This window comes from Lycium barbarum, chromosome 7, assembly GCF_019175385.1.
Source record: "Lycium barbarum isolate Lr01 chromosome 7, ASM1917538v2, whole genome shotgun sequence".
Lineage (NCBI taxonomy): Eukaryota > Viridiplantae > Streptophyta > Magnoliopsida > Solanales > Solanaceae > Lycium > Lycium barbarum.
The window spans coordinates 130,183,495-130,196,781 of NC_083343.1; the positions used below are offsets into that span (position 1 = coordinate 130,183,495).

General features: G+C 33.9%; 1 protein-coding gene across 1 annotated transcript; it reads right to left on the bottom strand.

Moving 5' to 3' along the window:
- Positions 1–3,765: 3,765 nt before the first annotated feature.
- On the bottom strand, positions 3,766–9,055 carry LOC132604414 (receptor-like kinase TMK4). Its single transcript, XM_060317914.1, has 2 exons — positions 6,322–9,055; positions 3,766–4,434 (listed from the first exon to the last, which is right to left on the bottom strand). Exons 1-2 carry the CDS (start codon positions 8,582–8,584, stop codon positions 3,965–3,967), a joined length of 2,733 nt encoding a protein of 910 aa, XP_060173897.1. The 5' UTR covers positions 8,585–9,055; the 3' UTR covers positions 3,766–3,964.
- Between the last annotated feature and the right edge of the window lie 4,232 nt (positions 9,056–13,287).

Sequence of the window (13,287 nt, forward strand, 5' to 3'; positions counted from 1 at the left end):
GTAAGTATTATGTATTACAATTTGAAGGGAGAGTGATGTAGTTTGATTTTGAATTGACAATATTTTAGTCTTGAAAACTAAGTTCTTTGTCCTTAGGCACAAATATTTTGAACAATTCATTTCTTGACAATTTTATGAGTTCTTTTTTATTTTTTTGTTATTGTATGACACTGAAAGGTTCACATTTTAATAAGTTCTCTTATTTCTTTTTCAAGATTGGTGAAATATTGGGAGTAAATTTTGCTCATAGCTATCAAAATCACAAAAAAAAAATATATTGAGACACAAAAAGGAAAACAAATGTGAAATTAAGGAGAATTTGGAGTTAACTGTTGTCATAATTGAGTCAGTTTCCTTTTTTTCCGTAATTAGTCTTTTCTTTCGTAAACAATAACACTCCTAGTAATTTGAAATGCACACAATAAGTGTTATATCTTTTAACATTTGAATATATATATATTGTTAGCTTTGCCTGATAATAGTTGTTTCCAAATGCTTCAGTGTTCTCCATTTCTTAGATTTTACCCTATTTTTTATTTGGTGATTCATTTCTATTTTATTTTTGGCTAATAATATGATTTTCAATCGAAGTAGTTCTCTTCTTTTTTGAATTGTTTTGTTCTAAAACCTGGAAGTAGAACTCCTTAGACAATATGAACAAATGAGTTTCTTGAAGTGAAATAGAATAGAAAAAGACATGAATTGTGTGGATTAATAGCATGTTGGTCTTTCAAGGAAATACATCTACTTTTAAATGACGACTTGCATATATGTGCATTAGTCATTATTTTTCTTTGAAGGACAGAATCTCTTTTGAATTTTATTGTCACAAAAATCTTTTGTGTCTCTAAATTTTATTTTGAATAGATTTAGATAGATTCACCAAGAACAACATTTATATAGAAAAATTAGGGCAGTTATAATCATCTCACATATTTGCACCTTATAGCATCAAAATAACTTAATCACGAAACATGCATATGTATTCAACCAATTTTAGTTCAACGTCATGTCGCTTACAGAATTCATCATTTTAGCTTTCACTTTTTTCGTTTTATTTATGTCATTTTAAATTGTTTCTACACACGAGATAGCTAGGGATACATGTGCAACGCACGTGGCCAGAAACTAATATATATAATAAAGCTAGGAATATGAGATGTGATGTGGCATGACTCTAAAGCCAAGAATGACATTTTTCTTAATTTTTCCTATTTATATGATATATTAGAAAATTTAAAAAAAAATCTTAATTACTTTCTCTTAATTACCCATCACTTTTCAGCAGTATTTTCAACAAAAATACAACTAACAGAATAATCAGCAATAGGAGAATCAAAGATAGAATCAGAAGTAGATGTAACATTGCAAACATTAGGAGATGTAATGGCAGGATTCTCTATAGGAGAGAAAGGTGTGATGTCCGGTTTATATAGACCATTGATCAGTCTACCAAGTACCAGTGGCTTCTTCAGTGAAGGGTCCTGAAACATACATACAATACTAGAAAACTAAGCAATGCCATTAAACTGTGAAACTAAATGATAAACAGAAATGAGGTTAAATTGGAGTAAAAGAACATTATGTAAGATGAAATCAGGAGATAAAGATAAGGAACCAGTGTTAGTGACCTTGACTTTATACACATTAGGAAGTGAAACCAGACAAGGGACCAAGAGAAGTTTGATATTAAAAAGAAAGTAGATTTGTGAAGTCATATGATCAGAGGCTCCAGAGTCTATTATCCATTCAAAACTAGTCACTTGTGAAACAAACAAGGTTTAAGCAACACACTATGAGTAGAAACCCTACCAGCAAAATGTGCAGAAGCTATGAAGGAATGGGATGAACCTGGAGCAATGTGGGATTTGTGCGAGAGGGCTGTCAGTTGAGATTCCTCTACCTTAGTCGGCCCAGAAAAATCATAACCTTGAGTAGTAGCAGGAAACAAGTCATTTTGAGAAGCAGAAAACTATTGGGCTGATTGTGAGTCAGAAGATTCAAGTGTGGCAGTAGCAGCAACTTTCTTGGAACCAATATTCTTAGTGAATTTGTAGGAAGATAGGTAACCATGAAGTTCATGGCATTTGTCAATGAGTGTCCATGCTTCTTACAATACTTGCAGAATAGAGAAGCTTGGTGAGTATCATACTGCATTTTGGGACCCTATAGTTGCTTAGGAAAATTACCAGAAAAAACAGAAGGACCAGCCTTATTGAAAGAGGACATGGAGGAACCACCTTTATTGAATGAAGCATGGAAAAAAGCTGAATCAGATGGAAAGTGACAAGAACTGGACACTTGCCTCTATATCTCATCACTTAGTAAGATTCTATAGGTGGTATCTATGTTAGGGAGGGGTTTCATCAGTAGTATGTTACTCCTAACTTGAACATAAACTTCATTGAAGCCCATGAGGAAATGGTAAACCTTTTGTTCTTCCTCAGACTGCATGCCGTTGGAACAATTACATTTGTTTGTAGATATGGAAGACAACTCATCCCATAACTATTTGATCTTAGTAAAGTATGAGGCAATGTCAAGTGACCCTTAAGAAATGTGAGCTAAGTCCTTTTTCAGTTCAAATACCCTAGACCCATTAGCTTTCCCATATCTATTTTCCAATTTCCTCCAAATGTCCTTTGCAAACTCAGAATATACTAGACTTGAGGATTTCCTTTGTCACAAAATTGGTTAGCCAGGCAACAACTAGGCCATTGCACCTCTGCCACTGATGATAGAGAGAAGAGTCGACAGAGGGCCTCTCATATTGCCATGGATGAAATTAAGTTTGTTTCTAACAGATAATGCAATCAACAAAGACCTACACCAGCTACCATAACAAGTTCCATCGAAAAGTTCAGATACTAAGAACCTGTTTGGATTGGCTTATAAGTTGGTCAAACCAGCTTATAAGCCATTTTTAAGTTATTTGAGTTTTTGGCAAAAATAGAAAACAACTTAAATTAAGTTAAAAAGTGTTTAAAATAAGTCAAAAACCAAAAAGTTGCTCAATACCAACTTATTTTTTTTTTTTTTTTTTTTTAAAGCTTAAAAGCCATTTTGGTTTGACCAACAACTTCACCCTTTTATCTCTTATATTTTATATTAATTCCAATACTACCCTTACTTTAAAAAACCCTTTAAGCACTTTTATCTAAACACGTAACTACTTTCAACACTTAAAATTACTTTAAGCACTTATGCTTAAAAACTACACTCTTTTTTTTCCAGCTAATCCAAACAGCCTCTAAGAAAAAAGCTAGTAAATCAGATGGATGTACATAGAGTGGGTGACATGGGTGTGTAGAGTCATCAGGGTGAAATAGAATACGAGAACTTGTAGGATTTGAACTCGTAGAGGTTGTAGACATGTTCGTACCTCCAGTTGGAGGAATGCTTTCAACATTATTAGGAGTACCGGTGATCGCCATCAGTAATGTGCAAAACTTACAACAAAATTACTAATAAAATGCAATTGAACACAAATCCAAAATAAATCGAAGAAACAACAACATAAAATTAGGCGAAACTAATACGAGCACAATTTTCTTTTGTAAGTAAAAGAGGCACAAGCTTCGCAAAACCCTAATCAAGCAACAAATCAATGAGAAACACGATTCTCATCAACTGAAATTGAATGGCAAAATAAGATTCGCAGTATTTGGAGATGATGATATAGCCGAGATTCACAATATTCCGGGCTCTGTTACCATGTTGGCAGCGGAAATATGGATTAATAATGAAGAATTGCTGCAAGTATGATTTGAGAGAGAAGAGAGAAATATTTTGATATGCTTAGGAAAAGAATGAAAATCTGAATACATTGATGTGGGCCTGTTGGCTTATATACTGACCCAACTCTAACTCAACCCAACAATAACTAAATGGGCCAAGCCCGGTACAATGATGATCAAAATAAGAAATACTACACTACATTTCTAACACTTCTAATTAATCTGGGCTAGAAGGAATAATAATTCCAACATGTTTGACTATACGACATGTCACCAAACATTCTTGAAGTTCCTCCATCAGATTGCCATCTTTGGTGGATTTGAGGATCGCTCATATGGAGGTGAATGCTGCTGTCTTTGTCTTCGTTTCTCGTAGGCTTCCACAACTCAACGAGGGGTCTGAGGACATTGACAGCGTGTCCCATATTGGGTCGTTGAAACGGTTCACGTGCAGTGCAATGGCCTGCTAACTCGACGACCTTACAAATGCTCTCGTATGTTTCCTCGTCAGGATCAAGCGTGGGGTCTATGGCTTTTCGGAGATTGTCTTTGTTGACAAGGACCCTGTGAAGCCATGTCACTAAATGGGACCTCTCGTCTGGCATGGTCTCATCTAATGCTTTTCTACCAGTGACGATCTCCATTAGAACAACTCCAAATGAATACACGTCTACCTTGGTCGTGACTCGTCCAATAGCTGTATACAAAGAGATCAGATCCAAACGATATCAGAACTTTCTTTTTTGTAATGACACTTACTCAGACAAGCTTGCTAAAAGGAGCAATAAACCGGCCAGGAGTCAACATGAAGATAAAAACAAGATTTTGAAAAGAAATTAAACATGTTTGGAGCAAAAAACTATAGTAAGTCAATGCCAATTTAGAGATTTAGAACTCGTGTCTAGAAGAAGAATTTTGTTCTACTTGCCGGATTTCAGTTCAATACTAAAAAACCAAGGAATTAAATAAACAAATTTTGTAGCTAAATAACAAAATTTGTCGCTAATCCTATTAAGCAACAGATTATCACAAAATTCTGTTAGCTAAAAATTAGCGAGACAAAGTTCGTAGCTAATTTCAGTTTTTTTTTTTTTGTAGTGATTTAGATTCAATGGGATAACTCATGCACAATACCAACATCAGTACTCAGCAAATTAATTAAATGCTTAAGTTTCATCTTGAGGACCATATGATTGGATTTCCAGATTTCCACCTTATGTTTGTCTTACAACTTTACTGTTTTTCACGAACAAACAGTTAGTTTAATGAACATTGTTTGTGGTATCAATCCATGAGCGGGAACAAATTAACAAACCAGCATTTGAGCATGTAATTGACTTCAATAGAATTACTACCTCTCTATTTTTTTTTTATTAAGCACCGGGTGTCCGAGGCTCTTAGAGCCCCGACTAATCCCGGGGGTGCACAGGCCCTCGGCAAGGAGTTTCCCGCAAGTGCACCACGGGTAATTCAGGTTTTACCCAGTCCGATGGCCCTCAGAAATTACTACCTGTCTATTACTATCAAATATAGTCAAATCTCTCTATAACCGTCATCTTCTATAACTACATTTCACTATTACAGCCACGTTTTCTTCAGAACCGATTTTCATGTTATATGATATGTTCTATCTAACAAAATTTCTCTATAGCAGCCAAAAAATATCTAGACAAATGACGCTGTCATAGAGAGGTTTGACTGTATAGTGAAGATTATAAAGCACATGAAAGCTAATGATCGGATAATCATTTAGTTTTCTATCAAATGTAGAGTTTACCTTCAGGTGCATGCTAATCACAGTTTTCATGTAAATTAAAAAGGATTAAGGCCTTATTTGTTTGCACTTAATGGAGGTCTGAATCTGAATGGTTCAGACATTATACCATTAAGTGCATTTGTTTACATTAAGATCTAACAACTTATTTGGTCTGAATAGGTCTTACTCATTAAGTTCTTGAACAAAGTCTGAATATCATTAAGAAGTATTTTTTTTTTTTATGAATAATTTTTACCACCGGCTCCACCCCAACACATCCACTCACCAGCAACACCACCCCAAACACCTACCCACCCCCACCCCCACCCCCACCCCAACAACCCACCCACCTATCTTACCCCCAACCACCCTCCTCACCAACACACCACCATGACTCACCCTACCACCACCACCACCACTCCCCCCACTCATCACCACCCACCTACCTTACCCCTAACCACCCTCTCACCACCACCTTACCCCAGACCCACCACACCACTACCACCACCCACCACCACACACTTACCCCACCCACCACCACTACAAAGCATTTCCACCATCACTAGGAAACATAAAATGTTTTATTTTTTTGTCAAATAATATTTTTATTTTATTAAATTTTTATTTAGTTTTTTATTTGAATTGTATATTTATTATGTTTAAATAAATATGTTCTGCACATTCAGATGTTGAAAAACAAACAATTTTAATCATTCAGTGTTTAGATCTAGAGATAACATCTTAATCATTCAGATGTGCATTCAGATTCAGACGTCTTAATCTTAATGAAAACAAATGAGACCTAAAATAAGCATAGGAAGTACTTACCAGCATATTCAGGCGCCAAATAGCCAAATGTTCCAGCCAACCGTGTCTCAACAGAATATTTTCCATCAGGAGCATTCCTAACCAATCCAAAATCTGCAACCTTGGCTCTCATATCATCCCCAAGAAGTATGTTCGAGGGCTTCAAATCCCTATGGATAAAACTCGTCTGCGCCAAGCTGTGGAGATACTCAACTCCCCTTGCAACATCTAATGCTATCATCACCCTTTGCTTCCAGGTCAAAATTGGGTACCCAAGTTCTCGCCATTTGAACAAATGCTGACTTAGAGTTCCCTGTGACATGTACTCATACACCAAAAGTCTCTCGTTTCCGTTCACACAGTAACCAATAAGCGCGACTAAATGCTTATGCCTAACTTTAGTAAGGACCGCGATTTCTGCGTGGAACTGGTTCATTCCTTTAGTACCCATCGCCCCAGATTCCATCCTCTTCACAGCAATCTTAGTCCCATCATGTAATTCACCTTTATAAACAACTCCAAATCCTCCTCTTCCCAATATATTTTCTTCACTGAAGTTGTTTGTCACTTGTCGAAGCACCTGAATGGAAATAACAACATTTCCACCTTCAAATATTGGCATCTCACTATGATCACCACTGCTCTGTAATTCACTCGGGACTCCTGCATATCCCTTCATACCGTTCACTACAGTAGGCGGCTTAAAGTTAACCATTTCATTGCCTAATTCCGGAGTCTCAACCCCCCCAAATCCCTTATGTCGTCTCTTTATGTAACATTTGTAAGAGACAAGCAACACAACTGGGACAAATATAACAACAAATATAACCACACCAGCAATCATTCCACCTGAAGGGGTCGACTCCTTTTTACCACCAGACGAATTTCCACCATCATCACTACTGGACCCCGACCCCGAGGACCCACCACTACCCCCACCACCACCACTAATATTCTTTCCAAGAAATAAGTTGCCAGTAGTAGTAAACTTCACATCTGGTCGAAACGCAGGTATAGGACCAGATAAATTGTTATTACTAACATCAAGAACCCGAAGGCTGGCCAAAGTTGTCAATCTTTCCGGTACAGATCCAGTAAGATTATTATCATTCAAGAACAAACTCCTCAAAGATGTCAAATTTGCAAAAGCAGGTGAAATAAAACCTGAAAGTTTCTGCTTACCAAATGTAACAACATCCACATTCTTTTTTCCACCACAGCTTATATGTGACCATCCACTGCAAGCATCATTGCCTTTCCAAACATCAGCTAAAAAAGGCGGATATCCGAAACCACTAGCCACTTCTAAAAGTGTTGTAACTTGTGGATCACAAGGTCCAGGATTGTCCAAACAAAAACTATTAGTACTCCCAATTTCAACCTTAACCTCTTTTCTAAACTCTGGCTTTGGACCTTGCAACTTATTGTTTTGCAAAGAAATATTCAACAATTTAGGTAAACTCATTACTGAATCAGGAATAACACCAGTAAACTGATTGTCCCTTAACTGCAAATCAAATATATTTTCACATTTGGACAAGTTTGGTATTGGACCAGTAAAAGAATTAGCAAAAAACCAAACTTGTGACAATTGTGACATATCTCCAATAACATCAATAGTACCTGATAACCCTATATCTTGATTATTTAGCCACAAATTCCTAATCTCAGAACCACCAAAAGAACCAGGCAAAGAACCAGTAAAGTTATTATAACTCAATCTCAAATCTTGAAGACTAGCAAAAGCACCAAAGAAATCAGGTATAACACCAAATATACTAGCATTGCTTGCATAGAAATAGCCTAAATTAACACTATCAGTCAAATAACTAGGAATTTGCCAAGGACTAAGTTCCCCATTTTCACTAATACTAAAAGTGGTCAAACTAGTAACACCCAAAAGGAAATCTTGAGGAATAGAAGTGAAACCATTGTTATCTAAGTAAATCTCAGATAAAATGGTCATATTTGCAAAAGAAGGTAAAGTACCAGAAAGACTGTTTTTTTGAACAGAAAGTGTTTTAAGATTTGAAAGTTGGTTTATTTCAGATGGTAAAGTACCAGTAAGTGATTGTGAATCAAGATTTATCGATGTTACAGTACCACTAGATTTGTCACAGTTTACATTTTTCCATGAACAAAATTGTTTTGATGAATCCCAACCATTTGGTGTTGGAGAAAGTGCAGCTAGTAACTTCGACATAACTTCAGCATCATCACAAAATGTGAGGGTAAAAAAGGAAAGAAAAAAAAGAATGAGAAAGGAAGAAGAAGAAGAAGCCATTGAAATTATAGTACTACTAGATCTAGGGTGGTATGTTACATATAAATTATAATGGAGAATATTTGGTTCTTGAACAATGTGTTTTTTGGACAAGAAGAGTTTTGAGTTACATATAACGGAAAAGGGCCAAAATTATCCCTGAACTTTGAAAAAAAATTCATTCATACCCTTCATTATACTTTAGGGTCAATTATATGCTTACAGTTATACTATGGGGTAAATTATACCCTTCTGTCTAACTGTTGTCACGTGGCATCATCCGAGCCCTTCAAAATTATGTTACCCTCAAATAATTTTTTACTCATTAAAATAACTCAATCCGACCCGAAACTTTTTTTTTCAGCAAAAATAATACGAAATTATTTTTATATTTTTTTTGGAAAAATTATCGGTTAAAGTAAATAAATGGAAAAATTCGAATTTTGGCCTTTTTCAAAGTTCAGGGGTAATTTATTTATCTTTTAGTTTGATAAAGAAAAAGGTGAAGGAAATTAATGAAAAAAGTTGGACAAAATCCTAAAGACTTCAGCATATGTAATAAATTGTCACGCTTGACCTTTTAACACGTTACCGTGTTCATTTTTATTTTTTGCGTGTTAATTATATTACTACTAATAAAGGTAAGAAGCATTGGTCAAGTCAAGTCTATGCTCATTGATTAGTGCCGCAATTGTAATTTTCGATTACGTGATTGGCATAAGCTAAAGATGTCAAATAATCTTTTACCTTTGAAGATGGTATGGCTCCGTGGATTACGGGGTTGATTGTTGCTATATGTATGTACTTCTTATTTTTTTTTGGTTTGTTCATGGCCAAGATCATACGGTGGTTATTTATAGGGTTGACAACGGAGACCAACTGTCACGGGTCGGCTCTTCCTTAGTGTCAATCAATACACAAATAGCATGTGTGTAACAAATCCGAAATAACCAGTTCCCACACAAGAAAACTAACTCAGTGAAATAAGTTCTAATTTAGCCAAAAGATAGTTTTAGAAAAAAAAAATTGTAAGAAAAAAGAAGGGAGGCCCTAGCTATAAACGGGATTGGATTTAATTAAGTTATATACACTGATAGTAAAATGATTCTTTTACATATATCACTATTATTTAGCTTATTATAATAGATTACTTACCATTTATTTAAAGTTATAGATCAACTCTATTAAATAGAGTTATAGTAATTACCTTTTATATGACCTAATTGTATAAATATTTTTTGTACTATCAGTATAAAAAACTTATACTCAATGAATTATGAGCATTTTAACTTTTTTTTTCACCACCTATTGTGAGCATGTTATTAAAAAGTTTATATTATATAATGTAAGAAATTTTTACACTATCAAATGATCTTTACCTAACTATAATGGTAACATGTCTTATTTTCAAGATTAGAAAAATATAAATACTTTTTTTGTGAAGTTGTGAAATAACAGTATGTTTTTTTGAGTAAACATCAATCATATCTATATCTATCTGTCTATATTATATTAAAAGCATGAACTCCACAACTTATAAGTTAAATTGCCAAAATACCCTTCTACTAACTTAAATATTTTACATATAATTTTTCTTTATAAAAATGAACAACTGCAAAAAAAAAAAATAGTCAATACTTTAAACCCCTTCATGAATAGTCACAACCATTCTATTTACAAAGCCAACAAAAACAAATCATCACTTCCCAAACTAAAGAAATACGTTGTCACTTCCAAATCTTAATTTCTCAGAACAAAGGAAACAAATTATCACTTCTCATTTTTCAGTACTTTTCTACAAAATCATCCATAAAAAGCATTTAGTTTAGTAACACCAGCACACTAGAAAAATTAACGTACAGATACATTATATGAATGGTTATGTTGCCCCAATATTGTTTCAGAAATGCAAGGACTGAATATGTTTATTCGACAGGTAATAACTTTTTTTCTAATTATTATTATCGCTTTTTGTGTGTGACAAGTGGAAGAACTTAATTATATTATTTAATATCTGCTAAAGTGTGTTTCTAGATTTTTTCTCCTTGCATATATTGATAACGTTCAAATACACTCCTCAAAGAGAAAGTGTACACGGTCGTATGCAATATATTTACCCAACTATGAGTCGGGGTCGATCCCACAGGGAACAATATGCTAGGCGATTAAGAAAGTAAGGAACTTTCACCAACTACGCTAAAGCCAAACGATGGATAATATTTTGGGTTTTTGAGAAAATTATGACTAATGCGGAAATGTAAACTAACCTAGAAAGCAAGTAAAATGATCAATGGCCACAAGTTTGGATACAAAGGAAATTACACTCAAGTAACGATCCAATGTATTTCACGATTTTACAACTAAGAACGGGTTTATGTCAATAGATAATGATATCTAAAATCTCATTGAAAGTCTTCCAACCAAATCAATGAATTTCACTCTAAGCTTTTCCAAGCCTTAGAGTGTGATATTAGGCACAATCAATTTAACCTCAAGTAACTATCCTCTTCCGAACTCAAGTTATTAGATGAGTTTAATGACCCAAATTCTTGTTAATTAATCTTTCCCAACCTAGATTTCCTTTTCCAAGCTCAATCAATGGGTGAGTCCTAGGGTTAGCTAATCCCTTTGGAAACATTCAAGAACGAGATTAATTAAATCAACAAAGACCCACTTTAATAGCAATAAGAATCATTCAATACATAAGCAAAACAAGAGTTTCAATACAAGCTTTAATCAAGAATATTTTCATAAACAAGATTCAAGTCTAGAAATGAAATACTACACACTAAAATATTCAATACAAAACAAGGAATTGAAGAAAGGTTTAAGAATTATCTCATTAAAGTGCTCCACCAATGGTGTAGGTGAAAACCCTAGCCTCCAAAACTTGCAAAATGGCAAAGATGCTAATGTTTTGCCCCAAGCTCTCTTTTTGTAGCTCCTCTAATTCTTCCAAGTTCAAAAGAATGACAAAATATGCCCCAACTTTCAGTTTTTGCAGTTCTGTCCCGTTTTTGCAAAACTGTCCACTTTTGACAGTTTTGCAAATCTGTCCCGTTTTTGCAAAACTGTTCAGTTTTGACAGTTTTGCAAAAATGTCCAGTTTGGCCTCTTTTTGCCTTTCTTTTCACTTGGTTTCTTCCGATCACTCATTTCAGCTACTTGGCTTGTTTTGCTCTATTTTGTTCCATTTTGATCCATTTTGCTCTTTTATGCTCTCCGGGCAACTTTTCCTACAAAACAACAAAAATACACACAAAGTAACAACAAAAGTGCTTAAAGAGTCATAAAAACTTAAGGAATTAGCATCGAATATCGCGTAATTTCACGACTCATCATATATATGTTGGTTTAGTTTAGTATCCATAGATTACTACCATCATAATAAACTTCTGATGTCGTTTTGTTCTTAGTCTATTTGGATTAAAAAAGAGATGCGGGTATGATTTTCCTTCAAAAAATGAAAAAAAAAAAATCTTCACGTGAAGGAATAGAGGGCAAACTTATCATTGTGTTAAATATATTTAAGAATGAAAATAAACAAACTCGAAAACAAGTAATGGAAAAGTTACAAACTTTAGAAAATAATCCAACTCTCGTGATCAAGAAACCTTCATTAATTGTATCTTTGTCATACTCTCTCCGTTTCATAATGTTTGTCTTACTTTCCTTTTTAATCCGCTTGAAAAAAAATTGTCTCTTTCCTTTTTTACGACTCTTTATTTCCAACTTTTCACATGGCATATTAAGACTACAAGATTAAATGACATTTTGATATATTCTACACATCTTCAATTAACAACTAGAAGATTCCAAAGTTTTCTGTACTTTCTTAAACTCCGTCCTAAATAAAAACCAGACAAACATTTACAAACGGATGGAGTAATATTTACCGTAGAAGAATTTTTGTAATTATAAAGCGCAAGCAGGCATTTATAGGTACTGAACTGAAATTTAGCAATGGATTATGTGATAATCATTAATTAACAAAACCACAATTAAATAATACAATGTATAATCATAGGCTCTTACATAAAAAATAGGATGCATAGTCGTGTGCCTTTCCAAAAGGAAGAAAAAGTAGATTAATCAATTGTAGAGGCTGGATTTCACTTTTGATAGTGATTTATTCTTTATTGATATGTTGGAGACAGATCCTATAGTATTTTTTAAATAGATTAAACATACAAATCAATTTATTTTTTGTCGTTTGAAAAAGATGAGATATTTTCTGAGTAGTTGATTTTGTTTGTGTACTTAACAATAAACAATAAATAGCTTTACAGAAAAAATCGGTTCATAATCTTTAAGGGTTATATGTTTTTGCCGAAACTAAAAAGAATTAGCTTGATTACTTCTGAAATTGAAGTAATGAAGTTATCAAACTCGAATAAATTTTAAGTTGAATATATCATCAGAGATTATTAATGACTTCTAAGGTACATAATTCTTTTCTTTATTGAGTTAGATAAATAAAATAACAATCATTATTTTCTTGTACCTACAATTTAATTCTATGGCTCAATTTAAAAGTTAAATTACTTAAATAACCTTCTTATTATTTGCTATGTAAATACCTTAACTTTCAAAAACTACAAATAGAGACATACACCTACTTTCCTCTTTTTAGATAGTTGTCACCGCTTAGTTGCATCATTTTGTTAGACTGAAATTAATGCAATTGCATTTAAAATCGCACTCAAAATAGAAAAGAATTAGAA

Bases quoted from the DNA above. Each gene is read 5' to 3' on its own strand.
- LOC132604414 (XM_060317914.1), bottom strand. From the start codon at position 8,584: ATGGCTTCTTCTTCTTCTTCCTTTCTCATTCTTTTTTTTCTTTCCTTT. The intron at 4,435-6,321 runs GTAAGTACTTCC...CTTTGTATACAG, and splicing joins TTTGGCGCCTGAATATGCTG to CTATTGGACGAGTCACGACC.